Genomic DNA, 26565 nt, shown 5'->3' on the forward strand with positions numbered 1-26565 from the left:
GTTTTAATACGAAACGGTGCTTGAACAAAAAAAAAAAAAAAAACTCTGGGCAGGGAAGCTGGGAATTTCTTCAAGGAAAAAGAGTGAGTGAGGTAAAAACCTCTCGAATAATTACTTTAATGGCTCCAAGTCACAAACAAAATGAAGCTAATCAAAGAAAAATGAGACATGCAGGATATCAGGTGAGTGTAATTTTACATGATTTAAAAAAACTGAGCAATCATTAGTCATTCATAAAGTTTTCTGCGTGAGTTTGGACATACTTGCTGTCACTTAACAGTATGTTAGTGTGAATGTGAAACTAAAAATACTGTTCCAGTTCCAGACAAATAGTTTTAGATGAGCAAGTACATTTAAGTTTGAATGCAGCTGCATTTTCCTGAAGGAATTGACCTGATATTGTGGCCCCACTAGTAGAAACCACCTCAAAAGTTTCAGATCTGCTGACGTGATCAAACAGTCAGGTGAAACTCTCAAAAACGTGAACGTGATTGTCAGATCCGAAAGACAAATTGTTAGCTGTCGGTTTCAGGTACGACGATATGAACTGACAGGCACGTTGCTTGAAGGATATTTCCACTCTATTTGGAAGTTTTCGAGTCGTCGGAGACGTTACATCTGTCCTGCGGCGGCTCCACATCTGCCGCGAAGCATGGCTGCTTCAGAAGTCCTGTCAGCAGCACAGCTGGTCAAGAGGAAGGCAGGAGACAACAAAACAAGGGACAACGATCGGAATAATCTCAGGATTTACTCGTTCTCTAACCCCGACAGACTCGGGTGTTATCGAGAACCCTGAGGGGCCGCGTCTTGTCGAGTCTTCAGAAGAAAGATTCATCTGGAAAATAAAAGAACGGCAAAAAGCAGACCACAGGGAAGGAGAATAGTTTCTTTCTTTGACCTCCTTTTTTTTCCCACGGAGACGTGAAAAAGCGCCTGAGAGCTGTCAGGTCTCGGACAGATGTTGGCGTGAGTGAGCGATGTGCCGGAGTGCTAATGTGCGGAGAACAGTAGGCCGATGGCGCGCCTCGGCTCTGCTGCCAGAAGCCCGGGATATAGTGGAGTGATTTCACAAGGTGAGCCTTGATCGAGTTCATCTCAGAAGTACAGGAAGCCCCAGAGGAGCCGTTTTCTCCGCGAGGTCCGAGAGCAGCCGAGACGTGTCGGTGGTTTAAAAAAAAAAAAAAAAAAAAAAAAAAGCCAGGGGCCGGCCACTCCACTGCCAGTTCCCTGTCATATCCGGTTAATATACAGCACTTTTAGTTTAGTGCCTTCACATGAGCTACAGATTTGATATCACTGAAGACAACGGTTCCCAAGGAAGAAGAAATGCCTTCAAAATGATGCCTCATTCACTCTGTTAGCACAATTTGTTCACTTTTTCTTAGAACTGATATTAAAGATTTCAAATATTTCTTTTTCAGATAAGTTTTTACAGTTGAATGAAGGGATCTGAAGCTAAACCGGATCATTTTTACTCCACAAATATACACAGAGTTCACAAATCACGTAAAGGTATGAACATTTCTCTGTAACGATCAGTTTTAGCATTGTTGTATTAAATCAAGTCTCACAATACGAGCTTGAATATTAAGAATGTTGTTAAATTATTGCTTCTCAGTATTCCTCCAGTGTTCGGCCCATGCTTTACACACACACGTTTGCTTTATGGCTTATGGTTCACGGTTTAGTAAGGTTTAATATCATTTAGTAGAAGACAGTAGCAGCGATAATCATGACCTTGCCGCCAAATCGTCTTTTTGTGAGGTCGTCGGCATCCAAAATAAGGCTTCTGTGCCCGCAAGCCTCCGTCAACAGAGAGACAGCATGGCCTGCTAACCCTCATTACACTGCGGGTGGCAGCCATGTGGGACCATTCAATATGTCTGCCGCTGAGTGATTGCCTGTCCATTTTTGAGCAGCCTACTTCTCTTTCATCGTCTCTAACGCGGGGTCAGCCCAGACATCGGCGGCGTCCTCGCTGACATTCACAGACACGCGGCGGACGCGGCTCCGTGACGGGTCGCCGTGCTTCCCGCGAGCCCCTCGGTGACTTACCGTGACACCAAATCCAGCTCAACGTGCCGAGATAACTGCATGCCAATCATAATTATATTGGCAGAAATGCATTAGGTGGAACCCTGAGGTACTGAAAATGCCAACAGGCTGTTGGATGTTCCCGCTGGCTGTTAGATTACTTTTTTTTTTTTTTTTTTTTTGGATCCACTGACCTGCTTTCTCTGCTCTGACTTTAGTTTGTGGCTTCCCACATTCACCAGAAAAATTGCCATCGCCAATGGAGACCCGCTGATAGCAAAACCGGTGTCTCTTTTCGGTTTCTACAATACGAATCTCTTTGTGAAAATAGCTGAACGTTGGACGCAGCTGTTTGGAAAGTGTTGCGGCTCCGGAGCAAATGTGTTGAATCCTGGTCCCTGCCGCTCCACAGAAACTCACTCTTTACCATCAGGTGAACTAAAGCAGGGAGATATCGAAACCATGCAGGGCTGCAACCCTCCAGCGGCAGGATCTAACATCTCCGTACACCGTTTATGCCGATGATCGTCTGTGTTTTGGAATTACTTCTGTATTTTCCCTCACAGTCACATCTCTAAACCAGAAAAAGCTACCAATCGCGCATTAAAAGTGTGCAGCATGGTTCAGTTTAGAAGCATGCTGCACCTTTCTCTCCTGATTGTCACAACGTCCTAAATTATCGAGGAAATTTTTCCTGAAAGGTTTGCTATATTTGACTACACTGGCATAAAAACACACTTTTAACGTACTTCATGCTGCAGCATTGTAAGAACATGTGCGTACAGTATGGGTACAGTATGTTTGCAGAGGCAGTGCTTTTTAAATACGTCACTTGAGCTGATTGCCTGCTGGCTTTGCTTTACGAGTTTCATCTCCTCTCAGTAGCTGAGGCCAACAGAGCTGCACATTAAGAAGATATGTTGCGCTCTGGACTTGTGTTTTCCATGACGTCTCGCACCATCCTCTCCCCCGAGGCTCCCTCTCGGAGCCGTGCGTCACGTGACGGCAGATATCGTGTCGCGGTTGACCTTAATCAAATTAGTTATAGCTGGCTGGCTCCAATTTCGAAATGGACGAGGACTCAAACCGAGCAAATCGGGAACAATATTGCACATTAGGACCTGGCCCACTGTGAGGATGTGTTCGATGGGAGAAAGTGAGGTGGAGGCCCATCTAGATTCATAAAAAAATCCTAACTCACTTCACCAGATGGTGTTTACGTAATTTAGGACCCTGACAAATGTAATGAATATTTGTTTTCTCCCCGCCTTCCTCGCCTGAGTCCCGTTCTCAGCGTGGGTTAAATGAAATGGTTGTCAGCACCATTTATGGTCTTTCATCAATTAAAAGTAACGCCAAGTCTGCTGCTTGATTGTTTTATTTGCAACCAGGTTCACATTTATTATGTTTTGTTCCCTACTTTGGTGGATTAAGTGTGATTGTCCGCACAGCGCTGTGCAGAAGAAAAAAAAAAAAAAAAGGCGGGGACTGATTAGTCACATTGTGTTGATGGGGAAAGAAACTGAATGAGTGGGAAGATGAATGTGGAATCCCTGCAAAGGCAGCGCTGCGTTTGTACTTTTGGGGTCGGCTTACGCTTCTCAAAAGACCTCCTTGGCCCCGACTACGTCTAAGAACATAATAGACTGCCGCCCCTGAGGAGAGCGCGCAGCAAAATATGCTGCTTTTCAAGGAAAAATCTTTCTTCACACTGGCATAGAGGTATAAGGAAATAAGAATATGGAAAATCCGGCATGAGGAAAATAAGATGTCACTGCAAAAGGAGAAGCAGAGAGTGAACGGCGAATGGCTCTCAAGAAAAATAAGAGATGATTGTAGTATTTGGTCAGCGAAATATTTCAATTTGCAATTTTATTTAGGGGCAAAAACATCAACACGTTCCCTATATCACTGTCCAAACCCGGCCAAGTACTTGAAGAGCCATGTGTTGGAGCTGCAACAGATTTCAAACTTCTCTATTTTCTCCTTCTAATGGGAAATTGCTCAAAAGAAGAAGAAGAAGAAGAAGAAGAAAAAAAAGCCCAATTCTGCTCTGATAGATTCGTTTGGCAGAGGGTCTCCAATCGGCGCGGCACACTGTGGGTAAATGAAATCAACTGGCAGAGCACATTATGGCCATATGAGTCTGCTGCCTTCAATCTATATACACAGTAATAATGGAATGCCCCTGATAGTTGAAAGCAAAGAGAGGACATCTGGCAGAAACTGTAAGTGGGTTGTTTCACCCTGAAAATATTGGCTCTCGCAGGTGAAGCCCACGCATCGCGCCGTAAGCCCTGCTCACAGGGGACTGAAATAACTTAACCAAGGCACTGCACGGGGAATCATCACCGCTGCTCGGCTTCCAAATGATCGCAGCTGGGCTGCACCGCGTCAGGCCGACATGCGAAATTACCATCGCAATAAATGCAAACACTTGGGCGAACCTTATGTTTTTGTGTTTGTACTCGGATACAGGGGATCAGGTCTTCTTTCTTAATAACGGCATTTTCTTGTTTTTGTGACATTATCAACGTATCGAAGAAGCTTTCTGGAGCCTGTCGCCCCAAAGATCACTAAGTGATCTGGCTGAATAGGAGAGAGACGGAGTCTGAGCGCAAATTTAAGGCACTCCACATTTTCAGACTCTAACAGGTTTAATAGACGGTGTCAAACTCATTTTAGTTCAAGGAGCCAATCTAAAGTTATAAAGTATCATCTATGAATACCAAAAACTCCACTTTTTCTTCTTAAAATAAGATAAAAAAAGGTAAAGATACATTATGAAAATATTCAGATTTTTCAGAACCACTAATGCTCAACTGGTTTGGACCCTCCGACAGGACAGTTATGGCCTAAGCGCCCACATATTATTGGAAAACAATCACAGAATTCTGATCGTTGTGTGTCAACAATATTTCATTACAACTTTAAGAGATGCAGTAATATTTATATCGAAATTCTCAGCTATAAATATCAAAATATGTGGATTTTGTAAATAATTTCTAGAGCTTATTATGAATAAATGATAAACACTCCTTTTAATGTGGTACTTATTCTTAAACTGATTCTTTTTAAACACTTCCAAATTGTCCCAGGAGTCAGAGAGGTTTTTTTTCTATCCAGTCTTAGATAAACTCCAAATTGAGAGAGAAAGTAGTTTGGAGAGTTGGCGAAGCTTTGATGGGCACATTTCTATTTCATTGCGCTTTTCACTGAGTTAATGATGAATGATATTTGTGGCATCGCACAACAAATAAAACTGAGGCCGAAGCAGCCAAAATTCGTGCCTGTTATGAAGTGAACCGAAGCATTTCATTGCTTTTGAGTGCGACCCTCACATTAAAAGAGAAATCCTTTAGCATCTGTTGAGTAGTTCTTACATCTGAAGGGGTCTTTGCATGTTTTAATGACTATAGTTTACCTGTAAGGAAAGCGTTTCACCTTAAGCAGGAACATTAAAACTAAGTGTGATCATTTTGGAAATCAGCAGAGGTCCCCGCGTGAATCAGTCAGGATAGCTATAATCAGAGCGGGCCCGCGCCGGCTCCAGGCTCCTTGATCTGAGGCAAAGGAGCTATCAATCAGCCTGCACAGATAGGTATTCTCTTTAATCCAATCAGATGGCATAATCAAGCACAATGCCTGTGATTTCTGCCAGCCTTGTGAGATTTGTTCCAATTGAGCGGTCTGTCAGAGAGGCTTTGATTGCTTTTGGAGCTCAGGCTGATTTCTGAGTTGAGGCATAAAGTGATGTTTTCTATCTGCGCCCTTTGGAGATTTATACTCACAATAGCCCCCGAATTCTGTTGCTGAAAAGGGTGAGATAAAAAAAAAATTTGCTTATTTCAAAAGAGCCTAATTTTCAAGTGCTCATGTTGGGTTATTGTTCGCCCCCACCGCTCCGCTCGTCCCCCCGGCCCACCCGGCGTATGATCTATAATTGACTTTATGAATGGGAGATGTTTTGCACGTTCTTCTATCTGCAGTAACTGTACGACTATTATCAAACTTCAACAATTATCAAAGAGAATGCAAGCAACTGTTCCAACTGCCAATTATTTTCTCCAACCTTTCACATCCGTGTTGTCACGTACTTATTTACACCTATAACGAATGCATTTCTGCAAGGCGCTTGCAGCAGGAACTGAATCGTTCTGCTGTGTGTGTGTGTAGTTTATTTATTTATTTATTTATTTATTTTTTAGACTTATTTATTTTTTATGTTTTTGTGCTTCTGACCTTCCTCTGAGACCCTGCTATGAAAAGATTGCGGGGAACAAAGCCGGCGAGTGAACAGCGACGACAACCACCTGGTTGCTCTGAGAGGTTGCACTGACAACCAAACAACGTGCCATAAACCTTGGCCTACTATTTGTCCTCTTAATTCCACCGCCCATGCTCACCCACACACTTGCACGCACGCATTTAAAAAGTAGAAGAAGAAGAAAATAAATAAAAAAAATAACACAACTGTGTGGGGGCACATCAGCATCACTCCGTGCCTCGCAGCACTGTAATTACTCATAATTCACAACTGTGGAGGATGACGTAGTCCAAGATCCACTAAAATCTATTTTTGCCTCTCATGTTTCCATGTTAACCAACATTTTACGGAGCCGGCGCACATTTTATTTGTGCGTAGGAATCATAAATTGCAATATTAATGCCGCAGACTTCTGCCTTGCAGTTGCCGCGCTAAATTAAAGTGTTAAAAGCCAAGAAAGGATTAAAAGCGGCGCACACACACACACAAATTACCGATCAGACACACTTTATAAGTGACACCAGAAAGAGGAAAAAAAAAAGCAGACAACAGAAGCCACATTATAATCAGTTGTAAAAAGGCAGTTATTAAAATCAGGCTGGAATAATTCCATTTCATTTTTATTTTATTTATTTATTTTTCTGACAGATGCTTTTGGTTTTTGTGGAAAGGTTGAGATTAAAATATGCTACCTTGATGGTTTTAGTTTTTAAGACTCTCGGCCGTATCGGCTTGTGGACGTCTAAACCTGAGCCAATGATCTGACGAGTTACTGGTTTCTCTGCTTACTATTTAATAGCAGGTTCTGTCAGAATTTTCAATCACAAAACTAGTGATTAGAGCATTCACAGGTTTTTCTACAGATATCAGGAGGAGAGCGCCCGTTCGTGTAACTTGGTTCTCTGCTGGATCCTTTCAGAGGGAGAAAGAGGAAGTGATATCATGGGCAGCAACGAGTGATTAGTTCAGATTACAGAGTGCTTGAAAAGCAGCGAAGGAGCTGTAAATGTACACTTTCAGCTACAGTTACAGGCAAATACATTTAGTGCTTCTCCGACCATTAACTGGCTAATGCATTTTGTTTTGCAACTCCAGAGAAAAGCACTGACGTCGTCGCCTTCCTGACTCAAGACTCCGGATAAAAGCCGCTCATTATGAAACTGGAGCCTCTCGATGTTTTCTTGACTTTGAACTGGTAAGTGAAGTAACAAAGTAGTAAATTCTGTCAACGTCTGGGCTGGGAGTTTAGGACATTGATTTTGATTAATTACAGAAAAAAAAGGTGAAAAATCATCAACGTATTCCTCATGCACTCCAACAAGAAACATTTCCCACATGATGATGTGCATATGACAAACCGCATACCTAAATAATGAGTGTGTCTACAGAGATTTCCTTTAAAAACTGGATCTGGAATGGACACGTATGAGGTTTGAGTTAATATATAAGCACTGAAAACAAAGTAGCACAACCCAGCTTTAAGCTAGTAAAAAAAAAAAAAGAGGATTCTCATCTTGGTCTCTGAAATAAAGCTCGTTCTTTTTCAAAAAAAAAAAGAAATAATGAACTATTCATGAGCACCAACATTCATTCTTGACCTCGGGATCAGTATGTGTGACGAAATAATCTCAATACAACATCCACTTATTGCTTTTCCTGAGCCCTCTGCATCTCGCTTTCTCCGTCACTGAACAGAAACTAAGAGTGAGCTAACCAGGCTTCTGCTGGGGCCACGCTCCAGGTATTACATGAAACCCCGCCGTAATCCAAACGCCGGGTTTTATTTGAGAAGTGGGAGTCCCGGCCATTAATTTATACGTGTTAAATGATGGATAGGATCTGGAATTAGCTGTTTAAGTGTTTTAAAATTGGTGAATGGCAGAATCTGGAGGGCCGTAACTCACGCGTAGGGAAAAATGTATGCGAGTATCGCTGCCACTGCGGAATGAAGATGGAAATATAAAAGAGGGATTCAGTGCACTGGGGGGGAAAAAAAACACACACACACACACACACACACACGCTTCCACACATACAGATATATAGATATAAAAGAAGAGATAAACAGGTTGTGTGAGGGTGATACTGTACCTTGATTGGCTTCGGGGTAGGAGATGGTGGTGGTGATGATAGTGGTGGAGGTGGTGGCTGTGGTGGGTATAGGGGTAGTGGTGGGAGCATCTGGATGAGAGGACAAATACATGACAAACACAGGAGGGGGAAAACAAATGAGTATAAAAACCATGAAAATAAAGCAAAGCCAGTGTGAAGCGATTCTATCGCCGCCTGATATATGAGCGGCGGCTCGTCGGGTGTCGGCGCCTGTTTGACTTAAAGGTCCGCTCTGCACGACTTTTTTGATGAATTATCCGGGTGGCAGAGCATTAAATACTGTTAACACAACAATGACACTGCAACACATCATCCCGTCCCACATAGGCCGAGATGATCAAAGATCTGCTCGGGAACTCTTTTCTCTCTACGTCTGTTGGCGGGCTTTACGCGGTGACAGCGCCGGCAAGCGCGCCGCTGTTAGAAGTGATTAAACGCCTAATGAGGAACACGTGCCGCTGCTGTACTTACGCTGTCATTGTTATGCGGCGAGCTAGCCTGACAAACAAATGTGCCCGTGCATTTTTAATGTCTCTAAGGAGGAGAGTGCAAAGTTGTCGAGAATATTAGCTCAAAAAAAAAAAAAAAAAAACTAAAAAAGCTCCAGTTTGATGTATGACTTCAAACATAACGACACAATAAATGACACAGCACAAAAACAGAAGGAGGGGATTAATATACACAGATGAAATTTCAAAAAAAAAAAAAAAAAGAATGAAATGAGTGGCGAGCGGGGTTGGTGAGTGCACAGAGATTGACCAGAGACCATTTTTCCTCCCACAGCTTTTTCCCTTTTTACTTCATTAGCTGAGTTCGACTCCCCACCCTGACAATGACCAGGGGGAGATATCAAAGTGACATTTTCCTTGTTGAAGTGGCAGGGCTGCACTGATATGAAGCCACCGGCAGCGCTGCTTGGTTAGAGACCTCCCATGCTGCTCTGATTGCCTGGGAATGGGCTGAAAAACCTGCTGGGGTTATTAAAAGGTGCTGGGGAAAAAAAAAAGAAAAAAAAAAAACAGAAGTAATTTATGGCTGTTGATAAGGAGGAAAGGTAGTGTACACATAGATGAAAAAGAGCCCTATAAGAAGAGAAGGGGAGAGAGGGGAGGCCAGGGGTTGCAGGAAATGTGTGGGTTTTAGCAGTTCGGGAGGCGGCAGGGTGTCATTCCTGCCTTTTATGTGAATGTGCATGACAGGATGTTGAATTACCTATGTTGCATTTTCACTGCAAAACGCATTATCGCGGCTATAAAGCAGGCACTTCTTAATGCGGCTGACACAGTGACAATCGCCTGTAGATGGTGCGCCACACCGTGCGAGCGCCGCAACAGTGAAACAACCCCTACCGTGAGGTGGAAATAACTAGAAAAGAATCTCAAGGAAAATGTTGACAGAGGTGGCTTTGATGTAGATATCAAATTAAAGAGAGAAGAGACACACGCTCACATTCAAGCCTTCTTTTATTTCTAGTTTCATGAAGTAACATTTCGCCTGCTTTGGGATGATATAAACATGCAATGGGGTTGCATCAGAGCTCGGCCGTGCTTTGAAATAGGACAGACTATGAGGGTTGCTTTCATGTTTGAGGCTGACGATATTCGGAGGCTCTGGAGCTGTCAACAAAACCCTCGTGAAGACCACAGCAGTGGCGGCTCACCCTGCCCGAGAAGCGTTTCCGGTGTGGCCGAAGTCTCTGTTCCTGTCACGCCTCCCTCCATCACGGGAAATACGATCACATGTTCACGCCGTTCTCGCTATCGGATTGCATTTAGTTTCATGTGAAGAAGGAATCGGCCTACATACTGCCACATATGGAGTTTGCATATAGAACACATTTGCTTATTTTTTGTTGGTTCATCAATATCCACACCTACTGTTTTCAATTCACGTTTAGAAAAACACACATTAGTTTTTTGCATTGTCACTTCAGTAAAGCAATGCTCTGAACAGCAGAAATACTGAAAACAAGCCACTAGTAGGTGCTGTTTGTTTCTGAAATGAAACCACACACACACACACACACACACACACACACACACACACACACACACACACACACACACACACACACATGTGCAGAGAACAATAAGCTATAAACATTAACACTGGCAAGAGCACAGACATTCGTATCGACAGGCAGTAAAGCCAGATTGTTATAATGGGACAATTTCTGCTGGGAGTCATGCCACCCCGGAGGCCATTGCTGTTATTGTGTGTTTGCAGAAGAAAAAAAAAAGTCACCTCCAGGGCTGCTTTCAAAAAGCTGTATTTTCAGAGGCGGTGATCACTTGTCGTGTGAACAGACACCTAAAACACAACAGATGCTTTGCGTTTTCACTGGAAAATGGACTTGGCATGTTGCTTAAAAGCACGGCACAGTTTGGAAGGGGAACGATACTTGTTCTCTTGTTGCACCTAATTTTGCTTTTTCTATTATTTTTTTTAATTTTGCACCTCTGGATGCTTCGCAAGGCAGATTTAAATAAAGAAATGGTTAAAATTCTGTCAATATATTGATGAACTCGATGGACTGATGTTTTGACTTTTTTTTAAATCTGAAAATCAAACTGATATATTCATGAGGTTTAATCAGGAAGATATATTAGCAAACATAAATCAGAATAGTCGTTTGGCCGAACAGGAAGCTAGTGAGCAGCAGGAGGGTTCTGCAGGTTGGCTGAAAATGTTTGGCTCCACTACAAATTTGGATTCAGGGGAAAAAGTGAGGAACATCTGTCCAAAAATAATGATTTTAAGATTTTGTTAAAGGGAGCAGTAAAAACACTTTGATCACAAACAATGTAAATTTTTTCACCTGTGTGAGGTTTACGGTGTAACATCAGTGTGGCCTGAAACTGCGAACATCCCAAATTTACATTCAAAAAAAGAAGAAAAAAGTTACCCTCCTGTATGTACTGTCTTCCCTAAGGTGGTATATCATATAAAGGTAGTCTTCCCTGAGGGCAGAAGTTGTTCATAGTTACTGCACAAATTTGCTGTTGTTAGTTTTTCAAAATGATCTTTTTCATGCACTTGAAGAAAAGTGAATCAAGTAATTCAAACGCAAGGCAGGGAGGACCATGTAGACCCTCCAAACTTTGCCCGGAGCAAATTTAAAAATGCAAATAAAAGCCTGTAGGTAATACAGATCAGTATGCAGGCTCTGCTGATGTTCACTATGTGTTTAATCTAGCAGCTATTCTCTTCTTTAAAGGCAACCTTGACAATACAAAAGGCTTTACGGACCCGTGCGCAGACAAAGGCGGGGAGAAATGATCCATTGGGAAGACGGCTGGCAGACAAAGCTTGAACTGATGAGTTTCACACATGCTCGCGAGCCAACAAACTCCAGCTCGGGGGTGGTGCTGTCTAATTGGTTTTATCCCATCATGAACTGTGAGGGTCCAGCAGATGTTTGGGATCATCAGTGTCAACAACTCATTAAAAACTTAGCATTGCAAAAAAGCAAAACCAAAAAAAAAAAAAAAAAAAAAAGATTGGGATGAAGACTGGAGAGATTACACACTACATTTCCTCTTATTGGTGGCTAGCTGGTGCAATGTATCAAAGAACATTGGAGCTCATTGACTTTCAAATGTGACAGGCAGAATGTGTTTTTCCTCCTGCTGAGTCACCGGGCCTTGTTTACTGATGAGGCTTATGAATCAGTGTTTCTGGTCCGAGCGAACGGAGCGGGGCGGCGGGAAGCTCGCAGACGCATCCTGACAGGAATCATTCCCGCTGAAGCCGGCGAGTTAAAGGACTCCACGTGAGAGAAACGCCTCATCTGAACAGGGCTGACAGCCACACCAAACAATGAGAAATCACACGGAGGCGAGACTGACCGCGGAGCGAACGCAGACCTTACAGCTTCGAATCGCCGCAGAAAAATGATCAGGAGCCACGATATGAAGCAGACGGCTAATGACAAAGACTTAATAAGCTGATGTGTTTTGTAGTTCAGTTTGTGAAAAACCAGAGGACGGAATGCTCCAAATGGGAGTACAGAGTGACGATAAACGATATATTTACCATATTCAGGAAAATCCAGACCAGACCAGTGGTAAAAGGTTTCATCTGACACTGCTAAACCCGGGACGGCGCCATTACCAGTCCGGCGTGGATAAAAGCACCTCTTCCTAATGTAAGCACCCAACTTCTGTCAGAAACTTTTTTTTTTTTTTGTTATTGCCATCTCTTTTCCCTCTCTCCCTTCCTGCCTTTTCTGTTTCTCTGGTCCTCCGCTCCGACCTGACGCATCGCCGAACCCCAGCGCAGATTTCTCATGTTTTTCTGGCGGCCGCTCGTCCTTGCCACTGTCCGTCGAACCCATCTGGAGCCTCGGTGACACAGCTGCTATGCGCTCAAGAAAGGTTCCTTATGCGGCTTTATCCTTGACTTTAAGTCAAACAGCGAAATTAAATGAGTCTAATAAATCCGTTCTGATGGAAACAAGTACAGACTCTAAAGGCTGTTTGTGTGTTATATAGAAATATATCAAATCTATAGAATTTTCAATTGCCTGTATTTTAGCATTTTTAGAAACTTTGATCTATTTGTTTTCTTCAAAGTAAGTTGTAACTAGGTTTCATTTACATCTCACAGCATTTAATGTCCTTTGAGGCATAAATTGAAGCCTAGTTTTGTCTTTATGAAAAAGCGGAGATCAAAGGTGACTCGGCTTTTAGCTTTGAAGCGACCCGCATTGATGCTACAGAGGAACACAGGCCTGGTTTTTTTTCATCCATAATTAGGGCGGAAACACCAGCATTTTGGTCGAAATGACTGTAGTTTTAATGGGAATCGCAGACGGATGCTCCGCCACGGTGGAAGGAAGGAAACGCGCACGCGTCTGAAATGGTTCTCCGACCGTCTCCCGATGCCGTTATAACAGACAGCCCGGATTCAAAAAAACATCCATGCAAATGTTGTTTTGAAGGCGCTGAATAACTTTTTCTCCGAACATTTTACACCAGCAATTTCTCTTCCACTCAAAAGCAATTTGAGCAAACTAAGAGCGCGTGCAGCTTGAATGGGATGTTTAGGGACTCGCTGCCAGACGTGTTGGATCAGACTTTAAGAGACGGCGGTGATTTGCTGAAAAAGGAGAGGAGGGGGAAAAAGAAAAAAAACTGCTTTAATGGAGGAAGAGTGTAAATAAGTGGGCATACGAGTGAGAGCAAAAGGGTCACAAAATATGCTTCGAGTGCGCAATAAAGTCCCGCTTTGTTGGAGGGGCAGGGAGGGACGGGACGGCGTTATTGGGTGAGCGGCTTCCCTGAAAAAACAACTCCAAACCCCCGTCGGTGTCGGGCCCGCGAAAGGAAAACCCCGATGGTTTTGTTTTTCTACTAAGAGAGGCGCCGAGAGTACAGACTGCACTCTTTTCTCAGTTAAAGTTGTTAGTGTCAGCCGATCCCGCGCCGCTCTCCATCACTTAGGGTCACAATACCGGGGAATCAGACGCATTAGAGGCGGGCGGCAGGCTGGATTCGGGCGCATTTGTTTGGGCTGTCAGGGAAGAAGCAGTTTAATACTTTGTGTTGATGTACAGTAGTCGCTGGAAACGTTGGCGCGGGAAATAAAATAACAATAAAAACGATAAATAAGAACCGTATGGTGCAGTTTTAGTCCTTTGTAAAATACTATAGGTGTTTCTGAAAAAAAAAAAAAATCAATAATAAAAATATATAATTGATTTTATGATTTTATTTTATGATTTTAAAGTCCCACAACCACCTAAAAAAAAAAAAATCCCTTTTGATGCCTAATCCAGAAATAAATTACAAATTTACTCATACCCCGACTATTTATTGATTATTAAAAAGTGCAGGCATATTTTTTTGCCTGGACTGAAGAAAGATTAAATATACCGTTGTTGTGAATCTGGGGTTTTTATGATCAAGCTGACTTCACAAAGAAATAAGACGACCATAAATCCAACAGCTTCTGTGCTTTTCTGCGTTCCTTTCACAGTGATATTTATGCTCGCTGGCGTCACAAAGAGCACATTAACATAGTGACTGATCGATTATGCACGTCGTTCTTGGATATTATAACACAGACAGCCCAAAACAAATGGAACATATATGGAAAAAAAGCCATTTTACACAATATAAAGGAAGAAAACCTGCAACAATTCACTAAGCAAAGTGCTTTTCTTCACAGTTAGGTGAATCAGCTGGAAGTACTATGGATCTGAATAAAAGCAAAAGTGACATTTAGTGGCTGCATAACAAAACAGAAACCTGTACAGTGATTCTGATGGACACAGACTGAGATTGAGCTTTCAAATCCACTTTAACGGAAGCCAAATGAGTAAAGTTAACTAACTTAATTCTCAGCTAACTAACCACATCGATCGCTAATGTATCCTGAGAGCTGAGCCGAGGCGTGCTTGCCTCCGCTGACCGGTCCGAGGTTTCACCTCTGTGTACCCACACGGCCTCCCGACAGCTTCGACTTACATAAATGGTCGACTGCGGAGAGGCGCTTTCATGGCGATGATGGTGTAGGGAGCAGCAGGTGGTGTGTTTACATGTGTGTGTATGAGTGTGTGTGTGTGTGTGTGTGTTGTGGAGGGAGGTCTGGAACATAATGTGAGAATCAGCTTCTGACAGCTCAGCCACAACATCCTGTCTTCCCATTAGCAAGGCGAATGTTCGGCACAATCCGCCGCTGAATTACAGTAGACATTAGTAGTGTGAGGCCCACGGACACATCAAAGTCATCAAAAGACTAGCTCTAAAAGGATGGAGGCCTTCTGTGGTTTTAATGGCGACTGTGCTTTTTTTTTTTTCTTTTTTTGGTGCAAGGCTTTTAGTTGCCCACATGTTGCATTACCGTGTTTATCTTTGTGTTTCTCTCACCAGGGGGAGGTGTGGGTGGATGAGAGAGGGGCGACTTGCAGCCCTCACCATGGGGTTTTGTTGTTTAGGACCGGCGTGACAAATGTACAAAATGCCTGCCACAAATACCAGAAAATTGATGCCTCATGCAAAGAGGTGCTGTGTGGACCGAGCTCCCAGTGGAAGGACTCGTCTTATCAACGCTCGGCTGCGTTTAATTAAAAACACACCTGAATATGAAAAATAAAACATTTAGACGAGCTATTCATCTCAAAATGCCTCGCTTTGACTGTAACTTATTTAAAAGATTGCTTCTCTCTGATTTCCATCCTCGCTTTAAAGATATATTGAAGATAGGTCCACAAAGGGAGCCTCTCTGCTGATGGCCAACTATAAAAATCCAAAACCATTCCTTCCCTCTCATCAACAGTTGTAAAACAGAAGTTTGCAAATCTGATGATGGCAGGTCAAGTGTAACGGCAAAAGACGGAATTTTACCTCCGCTCTTAGTCATAAATGTTTAAAGTCCACTTTTTTTTTTCCTCTCCAGCTGAACATTTGAGCTCTTGCAGAGTGACATAAGTGCGGTCTGACACTTGAAGACTGTTTTTCCTCCTAATCATCGGCGGGAAGTGGAAAGTGCTCCCAGGACCCGCTGAAAAAAAAAACCCCGTTTAAAGGGGAGTCAGACATTACGACCAGTTTGGAAATTCAGTTCAGTCAGTCGTGAAAACGTCAATCTTTTCATCCGCTCACAGTGAAAATACACTTTGCGGTAATGTATGTGACGCCTTTTGGTGTAACACACTGCAGATCTGCACTGTATATTTCCATCTATAATGAAACACATGAATATTGATGACGGACAGGTGTAACATCGTCGAATTTCTGTTTCATATCTCAGGTCTATTATGAGCTCGTTCCTCTCGAATGTGTGTGTTTCGAGTGAGAAAATGATGGTTCTGTTATCACTGCAACACAAACCGTTCATCCACAGTTTAGTCTGAAGCATAGAGTGAACTGATAGTTCGCAGTAGACAAATAGCAATGATTGTCTCTAAATGCACATTAATTACAGAAAGGTTAACAAAAAGAACAAAATCCACAAATTTCTGAGGTGAATTTATCACAAATCATATTTTTTTTATCACAACACCCTGCAATATTAACACATTCCTTCCCAATCCCGTGCGGCCCAGCTGTTATACAGTAGGGAGAAATGTTGCAATTTGAAACTAAAGCTGTTGGAAAAAAATGCACTGGCAGTTTGCTTTTGGCACGTTTCGCTGGCTCGTGTGAGTGTGTGTGTGTGTAGATGTGGTGTTGATTATGTAAGTCTTGTTAATTCAGTAATTTTCAGGCGGTTTGGCTCGAGGACCTACTGTCACCTTTTAATAAAAGGCTGTGAACCAAAAACTGAAAAACGAAAACAAACATTCAGCGATTCAAATCCACTTAATTAAAAATGAAATGGCGAGGCAGTTCAAATGAGTAGTACAGTATGCCAACACATAAAAAAAAGTTTTAGGTAATCTACAAAACTCTCCCCTTTCTTCATCAGTGTCAACCTTGTTTTCATGCACAAATATGGAAAAAAAAGAGAAATGACCTCAACTGAGATCTCAACACCTTCAACCTCGAAATCATGCAGGTTTTTTCACTTCTAAAAATTGGATAACTTTTCTTGTCTGTTAAAATTAAGTGTAACATTTGAGCCAAGCCAAACACGGTGAACTGGATGATGGGAAAAACACGTCTGAATGTGGTCAAACTGACAAAGTGAGGGTTTTCAGTGAGCGAGAAGGAGAAGAGAAAAAAAAGAAAAAAAAAGAAATGCATAGCCTATTATTGATCTTCATTCTCTTCGTATTTAGAGACATTTTACAACGAAATCTGAGAGATTTTCTTGACTCATTAACAAGTACAAATGAGATATAATAAAAAGCTGGAACAGTTTAAAAGAAAGTCTGTAAATATGGTTTGATGGCAACATTAAATGATCCCATTTCCGAGTATTGTCATGGATGCTACAGTATAAAAAAGTATAATGAGGTCATTGTTCTGTAGAAAAACACACCCGAACTTTAGGATTGTTCTGATTTCTATGTTTCAATACATGTTTGAAGGGGAATTATGAATCATGAGTGGAACAGAAAATGCTTTCTGTGTACATTATTCCCCCAAAACAAAATAATGAATACAAGGAAGAGAGATCATTTATATTATATTATCTGCCTCGTGTGCTGCATGAGCAACTTTTGGAGCTATTTAGGAGTTGAGCGTCCAGTTCTCACTACATCCACGCACAAACGCAGCGCAGCCAATCTCACCGTGGGCTGAGGGGCTCATTGTTCCATTGTTCAATCAAGAAAACAAAAGATCGTCCTGAACATTGTCCTCCAACACAGTGCAGCCGAAACTGCATCTGAATGTCCTCGTTCGTGCCGCTCTTTCTTTTTCCTTTAAGGATGACTGGTATCCAACAAAACCCACAAATACTTAAGTTCCAGCAACAATACTGTATAAAAAGAAAAGTGTTACACAAAAAGGAAAGATCCTTTTCCAATTTAACTTGAGCTGGAGTTTTTAAGTGAAGCAACCCTTCCTGCCACAGCGCGGATTCAAACACCCTGCTCCTGAGAGCAGCATACCACTGCACGACAAAGACACTAATGAGCAGTGGCAGCTAGAATTTGCTTTTTTAAAAAGTTTGGGATATTAACCAGACTTTAGGTAAATATATAATCGTCCTATTGTTGTGCTTCAAAGAGTCACTGCTTTTATATTTGCATCCAATGTGCTGGAAAGATCATTTGGCAGTGAATTTACTTGAAATAAACAGAATTTTATTTTTTCCAAAGAGGTACAATCAGAGGCAGCGCTGCAGGTTATGGTGGTCGGCGAAGCCGTCAAACACCTCGAGGTGTCACCTTCCATCTTCCAGAGCCCCGCTGCCCCTAAAGGCGACAGGTGGTACTGCACAGCTGATCTGTTGGCTTCGAGAAACGAACTGAAATGTACAAAGTTGGGCTAATTCAATGAGATAATGTGATCAACAGAGAATGTATTCTGCAGCTCCAATTAGCTGAGTGACTTGTCTTATTACACAAAAATTTGTCTGGAGGAAAAGAAAACTAACATGAAAATCCTGCTTAGAAAAAGCTCATCAAGAGCAAAATTACGACTTTTTTGAATGATTTCTCGGGGAGGGAGGGGCTCTCGGGGCGGGCCTGTTGTGACAGGAAGGCTTCGGGATCCGGACAGCCTCCCTTCAACCTCAGCATGAACAAATTACTGAAGTTCAATTGCAGTTGTCAACCAGCTGCACCACTTAGGCGGCTCAGTGAACCAGCAAAATATCTCTGCGTGCGATCCTTCTGACGACCGGCCGCGCAGAGACCACAACGGGTTACAATTAACCAACAATCACAGATATTAAGCATTTAGAAACCCAACGTATATCAATAAAAAAAAAAAGTAAACAATGAATGAAATAAAATACGTCGATACGATGAGAGTTTTCAATTAATGCAAAAAGACTTTTATTATGATGAGATAGAACGAGGGCGCATTTCATGAGGGGTTAATTCCTGCAGCCGTCAGTGAACAGCTCGCCACGGAAAAATGTCTTCACACAAAGAGGAGATTGACACCACGCTATTAGCATAGTCTAACAGCTGTAATGTAGCAGGTGGCAGCGAGCGCTTCCCTGATCTGCCACACTACCTCTGTTGTTTTATTGCACTCATCATTAGCACAGCCACTAGCTCTGCTGTAAATAACATCCTTTCAGCCGGTGTCCGTCGCATTGAACTTCTCTCGCCTCCGCATGAGGGGGGGGAAAAAAAAAAGAAAAGAAAAAGGAGCCTTTTCACTCTGCTAATTCCCTCCGACAATAGGAGCCAAATAATTTCTCTGCAGGCTCAGGGTACACCAAAAGTGATAGTGAAGTAATTTTGGTTCGGGAAAATGAGCACATTAGAGTGTAATGCCCTGCTCAGGGAGACAATGTTATTGGTATCAGCACTATAAAAGCATGTTGAGATAATGCTTATGAGGATGAGAGCATCACATGGAGAAAGAGTGGAGGGTGTTGGATCAACACCAAGGCTGCAGGGACAACAAAAAGAAAGTCAAGCGGTGGCGGAGGCAGGTTAAGGGATTACCCCAGGTTTGTGAAAGGGAGCTCCACTGGTCATCACTATGCCCATGTTATCGATTTACCGCTACATTCTTTGCACATTTGCACGTATAACCAGAATGACTGGGTGAGGGCTGCACGGTTTAGAGAGAGCTCAGTGGAAATCTGTGGTCAACGAGAATGATGTGATGTGAAATTTCACATCAGACCACGCCATGTTTACTGGGAAGCGTTTTTTTTTTTTCCCTTCACACCATCTTCAGCTTCTAAAAACTGACAAAACAGGTCGTGAAGATTTCAGATTATTCAGTGCCGACCCATAATCCAAGACTTCTAAAAATGACAATGAATGCCTTCTTCACATTCAGTTATCTAGACTCGTCATTCAGACACGTTAAAAAGGTGAGAAACTAAAAAAAAAAAAAAAAAAAAAACAACAACAACTAGCTGTCTAGATTGTAAATACATTATGACAGTGAATAAATCATAAAACCTAAATGAGATGGGAACAAGTCCATTAACTCTCTTATGATAAACGAAATAAAAATAAATTTAGGAATATTTCTGGAAAGAAAGCATTGATATCAATACGCTACTGTAGTTTAAGTAGCCTGAGACGATCACCTTAGCAGATATGTTGATGCCAAACATTATAAAATGGTTGAAAATTCATTCCTCTTCCATATTGACAACAGAGTGCTGCATAATAGTTCATATTTATAGACTCGTTTTAACTAAAAGAACACTGCATACAGTTAAGAGTTTGAGGGTGATAATATTAAGTTTGAACGCTGATGAAAAGCTGAGACTGTTTGAGTGGACTTTTTCCTTCATACATGCTCTGAGACTCCATCTTACTTGGAGGTACAGAGCAGAGAGCAGATGGGAGAAAAAAAAAAACTGGCTGGAGATCAATAAATGTTGGACTACCTCAAATATTAACCAACCCAAACTCAATGAGGCAACAGTGTGCTTTGAGAGAGAGAGGAGCAGGAGTGTGAGGCGAACGTACCATAGACATAGAGGATGTAGTCGTCGTAGGACTCCCCTACGGAGTTGGCGGCCACGCAGCGGTAAGTCCCGTTGTAGGACTTGTTTAGATTCTCGATGTAAAGGTCGCTGCCCGTGATGACGGCGTGGGAAGGCACGTCGTCGTCCACCTTGAGCCAGTTCACCCGCTGTGGCCTGAAATCAGAGGAGAGGAGAGCTGTTAAGACCTCACGAAAGAGGAAAATGCTTCTTCTTTTTATGGCTTCAGTTTTGTGCAGTAATCTATAAAACTCCTAAAAGTTCTCACTTTTTATTTTATTTTGTTCATGTTTGACTCAATTCAAGCGAAAGTTCTTCCCACAACTATTATCTGCAGACATTATGAGATATCTGAAGTGCTGTTTGCCTTTGTTGGCGCACCACTCCACATTTGAAACTCCGAGGCTCCAGCTTTGTTCATCATTCTCATATGTTGTAATGTAAATCCAAATCTTTCCAAACTCACCAGTGTCAAACAATTTTTCTTGACTTTACTTAATGCAGTGAAAATAAATAAAGAAAGAAAAATTGGCCTCAGAGCAAAAGTCAAGCAAAGTGCCAAAAGGACAGTATGGGAAGATTAAAAAAAAAATCAAGCCTCAGTGTTTCGGGAGAGCAGAGGGCAAAGGGCCACAGAAAACTTCCACCGCTGAAGCCGCGGTAATGGCACTCGAGGAAGTGCTGCATGAAAACTTTATGAGCTAAACAAAGCTGTGCTGTGATATCTCAGAGGCATGGATCGCCTCCCGCCATCAATACTCGATCGTTGGTGATTGTTGCTTGGCCTTTGAAATTCTTTTCAGGCCCCTCCACATATCTCTCACTACAGTCGGTTTTGCAGCAGCCGTGCTGTTCAAGGGACCAGCCTTTGCTTCATTTTTTTTTTTTTTTCCCCGTCCGACTAATGTCAATACCTTTTGTTTCACAAATGACATCTTGTTTGCGACGCCCTGAGCCAAAAGCGCAGCACCGTGAGGTCTGGGATTTCAGGCGAGGTCATGAAAAATACAATTTTTCTCTGTGTGATAAAACTTTAAAGTTAGCATTGTCAAAAAGTCAAGTTTTTTTTGTTTTTTTTTGGGTTGTCAGACTTTAAGTTTCTGTTTTTTTTATGCTAATGCAGTGTCATTTCTTCTTCATTTCCACATGTTGTCAAACTTTCAGTGGAACCGAATCAAGATGACTGATTACATGGAGCTTAAGTTATGAAATTAAATGCAGACTGGATTGAAAGTGTGGGGAATGAACGGAGGGCGTTCAGAAGCACGTTGGGTGGCAGCTGCATGTCCAATACACGAACTGACAGGTGATGCTTCAGGAACTGTGTCTTGAAAAAAAATGGTGGTGCTACCAGGTGAAACAGACGAAAACAGTGAAAAAAAATCACGTGCACGTCCACATGCAAATCTCAATCAGAAAGGCCTCCATGCCGAAAGGCAAAGGTGACAAACACTGCATCACCATGCGGGACCGGACGCCTCACTGTGGCCTTGCTGCTGGGGGTCCATTACTGCATTAGTCCACAGACTGAAGGTTCTTCTCAGACTATTTATCCAAACACAATTACCTCAGTTTCAACGCTCTCTTTACTCCAAAAGATCAGCCATTTCAAAGAGGCAGAACATAACAAATCGAGACTTATGTAAATGGGATTCCTCCCTTTGTGTACAGTTGAAAGCAGCAATAACAGAGCCGCAGCTTTGTCTTCAAATTGCAGGCTTGGCACACTTGTATACTTATGAGAGTTGCTGTGTAGGTGGGAGCCGACCAAGCGTCTGTCTTTGTTCTCCTTTCTACCTTGACTGAGGTTTATAGCAGGGTGACAGATTCCATTTTTATGACAATGAGCTCAAAGTGCCCAGAGTCACAGAGGGTGAAAAGAGAAGAAAGGGGGGGAGAAAAAAAAAAAAAAAAAGACAAAACACCTCTATTTTGCTGCTGCTACTTCCAATGGCCACTGCCAGTGCCTGTTATTTCCCCTGAGCGTGTGCTGATGGTGTCTCTTGTTGCATTTCGTTGTGGTGTTTTAACTTGTTTCCCTCCATTTGAAAACATTTGGTGTGGTGGGAGCAAGCAAATGGGAAAGGGGGGGGGGAAATGAGGTACAAAAAAAAAAAAAAAATCAAGGAAAGTAAAATATGAAACAGCGGTTAAGATCCAATAGCATAAAAGCAAACAAACAAACAAACCGCAAGAGCGTTTAACGGCTGTGGTGAATGGTCTGAAATAGAGAGCTCTGTGTCTATTTCAAGTGTTCTCAGATGAAGTGAAACGTAAATAAACAGTAAATATATAAATCTCTCACTGATATGGAGTGAGAGTTTCTATAGGCGGACTGGATGTTGTGAGAAGGGAAAAGTGAACCCAGAGAAGGAAGATAGACAGAGATAGACGAAAGAGGTAAGATGGGGTTGCAAGGAGAGAGGAAGGGCAGTCGTCTAGAATACAAATGGCTGCCTGCAGCCGGGGCCCCCTGTGCTATCTGCTGGTAATGACTGCACAACTCTCAGCAGCTCTAATGAAAATGACTTCCAATTCCCGGCTCACTGTATTGATTGTGTTTTCATCTTTATAAAATGAATACGGGTAGTGAGCTTGTCTCTATGCCAAGTATGAAAACTGTGGGAGGGCTGGAGAGGGAGGGGGTTACTCAGAGGTGCATAACATTTTGATCGTGTGTGTGTGTGTGTGTGAGCGTGAGTGTGTGTGTCTTTAGCGTGTGTTTGCACGTACTTGTACTTCTACCCTTCAGAGAATCACCTAGCGTTTTAGATCCTTATTTCTTGCGTGGTGCGGACAGTGCAGGATTGGCTCTAACTTTGATTTATGCTGAAGATTAGATTTTGGATTAGGATTCAATTTGAGTTGAGTTTAAGGACAAGTCAAAGGCTGGCGATGGTTCGACGTGCAAACTTCATTACCAAACCTGACCTCCACGCATAATGGGGCTGAGTCCAAACATGCTGCGGAGGTAAAACGCAGTAATCTTGATGAGGTTTGGAAAAAAATAAATAAATAAAATTTAATAAAATAAAATTATTCATCACTCTGGATCAGTTCTGCCATGAGCCTTAGACGAAAAAAACAAACTACAAATAATCAAAAAAACTAAACAAAAAATGTACATCCTAAAACTTTTATTTTCACAAAATGCGACAATAATAAATGTTATTTAAATATAATTCGATAATTTTCCTTCATGTGACAGAGGGACAACCCAAATTTTCTGTAGTTAATCTCTCAGTTTTAAAAACTGCTGCTCCCTGCCGATCAATTCTCGGTCTAAGAGTTGGATACTTTTAAGAAAAACAAATGTTTGCACGTGATTGCTTTGTGATTTTGTGACTGGATTGAACCGCCCTGTGGTCCTTTTCTGGTCCCCGAACTGCATGTTTGACCCCTCTGTGGATGGAATTACGGGGGTTAGCTGTGGAGATCCTGCAGAGAACAGACAGATGTGGCCCAGTTTCATGCTATCACAAATCGATATTACCACTTTTTCAAACACCACTGCAGCACTATCTTCTTTCCAATATGAGTATAAGTGAGTATAAGTTCTGCTTCTGGCTGCATGTTGTATTAATAAAACAACTATTAGTTTGAAGTTATCAACATGATTGTCTGCTGTTCAGTGTTTCATAACTACACTTGCTGATCTTACTCAGTGACAGTCGTAAACAGCGGCTGTGGAAACTGTCTACGTCGCTGTGTTTTATTTTGACAGTGTTATGTTGAAGTTTTTTTTTTTTTTGCTTCCATAGCCATTCTGACACTTTTTTTTTTCTCAGTTAAACTGTGTTGCCATTAAACTGTCTCAGCTTATCAGCTATTTCTGCCAAAAAAAAACTGCAAACTTTTCAGGGTTACCTTTCAAGCCGACGGATGAGTGTTTGCTTGCCAGAAAAAACTTTTTTTTTTCCCTCTTAGACTGTCATACATTGCCACATTTGAATGAGCCCGAGCAGATGATAAGAAACACCTGCAAGTTTGACACACAGCCATTTGTAATTTTCATAACTCCACCATCATCTGACGATTGTTTAGCCCTCTTCAAATTTGAACTGCCTTGTCAACAAGCTAATGTAATTGATACCGACGGCACTGACTTTATTTGCTGTTTGGATAGTTCAGCGGGTCTCCTGCAGGAGGGTCTCGGTCCTTTACTCAACCCTGCTCCTCGTAATGGCTTCATTTGCACTCCATTACATCCCATATCACAAACACCTGTAGTCTAAACAAACCAACACCTGGGTGTGCGGATGATACGTGTGAAATAATAAGCCAATGAGCGACAATCAAAAGCCCTCGGATGATGGAGTCGCACATTTCAAAGGACTGATTAGCATTGATAAATAAAAAAAAACGTTCTCGAGGGGAAACGGGGGGGAAAAAAAAAAAGACTTTGTGACTGCTCAGCTTTGTGTCCCGCAAACAATCATTCAACTTTAATCATAAAGTTGACTTCATTAGTGCACATCCAGTGCCTCAAATCCATCAGGGTAGGCGTTCAGTCTCATACGCGCTCCTTGGATGACTTCAAAATATTAGCAGTCATTAAAAAACACACTGTTTCGTTCTCCTCCTGTGAGAACCTGTACCTGCAAGACATCAGGACCCCTTTCCCTTCACTGGTATTAATGACCCACACTCTGCTCCCCTGCTTTAAAGGAGCACTAATTAAATACCTGCTCAAAATATCACACCTTAATTTGGAGGTATTTTACAATTATAGAGTGGTTTTCAAATTTCCCCTTTCGGAGGTCCAGAAAAAGGAAACAGTGCTTATCCAGCTAAGTGATTATGAGTCCAGAAGTGGACATTAAGAACTCTTTGGCCCCAGGTCTCGTCACAGTCATGCTATCACTTCTTTTTCTCTATAAGTGTGTGCTTGTACCTGGGTAAATATCTCATTCCTCAGCTAAAGTCCAACCTTCAATTTGAGTAGATTTTTTTTCTCTAAGTGAGAGAATTGTCTTTTTCTTAAAGCTCCCCATTGCACTGCTCAACTTCCAGCCCAGTCTTTAGCTTACTGTTCCTTCGACTTTTGACATTTGAGGTTTGGATTTTTTCTCATTTGCAAATTCAACAGTGACTAAATCTGCTGTGGCCATGTCTACTGGCCATCGATACTTCATGTCCAAACACATCTTTCATCTTGCAGGCACGGAGCCCACAAGGCAATGATTATGTGTCACATTTAACAGGATGTGACTGAGCGAGGTTTGTAGCCCAATGCCTTCAGCTCATCAGCAGCACTCCTAAACCCAGCCTGAGGGGGAAGGCAGGACTTGGGTTTTTGCTTTAACCCTGGATGGAAAAGCTTTCTGTGATTAATAAATTATAAAGTGAGTAAATAAGATTCAAAACTAAGTCTTTTTCTAAATGAGCATTTAAACAAATGTCATTTCCAAGCTTAAGAGGACCCAGAAGGAAGTCCTGAGGAACACCAAAAATTATGTGCTTAACATTTTGATAGCTGAATCCAACTTTTTGACTGAGATGAAAACTCATAATGTGACCCTATAAAGTGGAAGAACCGGAGGAGACAGATAAAAAATATCTTATCTAACTCTACAAACACCAAAGAACGATCCTCAAGCCATACCAGTGAGAAATGAGAATGCAAGTTGGTAAATAACCAAATGCAAATAATTTATTGAATGGAATTTCTACGGATAACAACTTGATGTGACAGGTGAGGAAAAGTCGTCTTCTGAGAGAAGACACTGAACCACTGCACGACTTGTAAAAAAAAAAAACCCACCAGCACTGACATTTTAAAACCTTCCATACTTCTACTTAAAAAAGTGAACAAAATAAAAGTATTTGTACATCTGTCCGAGTGAATAAAGTGATTACCTTTGTCACATCTGAGATGAAAAAACTGGAAAAGGTGCCACACTGAGAACATGCCGTCTGTCCAATCCTTTTGAAATAGTCTTTTTTATATCACTGCTATAAAAACTTTTATATTTTCTTTTTAATATGAAAAGGCACAAATTGTCATGATCCATTTCCCAGCAATGGAGAATAAATGGAGAATAATAATAAAAAAAACTGCACACATTCACTCAGAGAATGATTCAGACTGCAGTTATTAAGACAAGGATATTCAAATTGACAATCACTTT

The 26565-nt window shown here is 41.9% G+C and overlaps 1 protein-coding gene across 5 annotated transcripts in view; it reads right to left on the minus strand.

Moving 5' to 3' along the window:
• cadm1a (cell adhesion molecule 1a) overlaps window positions 1-26565 on the minus strand; it is a 396714-nt gene that overhangs the window by 30025 nt on the left and 340124 nt on the right. For 3 of the 5 annotated variants that reach the window (XM_030100926.1, XM_030100925.1, XM_030100927.1), the window contains 2 exons: window positions 20418-20590; window positions 8393-8482 (listed from right to left, as the gene is read on the minus strand). In XM_030100926.1, coding sequence (XP_029956786.1) covers window positions 8393-8482; window positions 20418-20590 — 263 coding nt within the window. The remainder of the gene's footprint in view (window positions 1-8392; window positions 8483-20417; window positions 20591-26565) is intronic. The other 2 variants (XM_030100928.1, XM_030100929.1) reach the window with 1 other exon arrangement.

The sequence above is a fragment of the Salarias fasciatus genome, chromosome 10 (genome assembly GCF_902148845.1).
Source record: "Salarias fasciatus chromosome 10, fSalaFa1.1, whole genome shotgun sequence".
Classification (NCBI taxonomy): Eukaryota; Metazoa; Chordata; class Actinopteri; order Blenniiformes; family Blenniidae; genus Salarias; species Salarias fasciatus.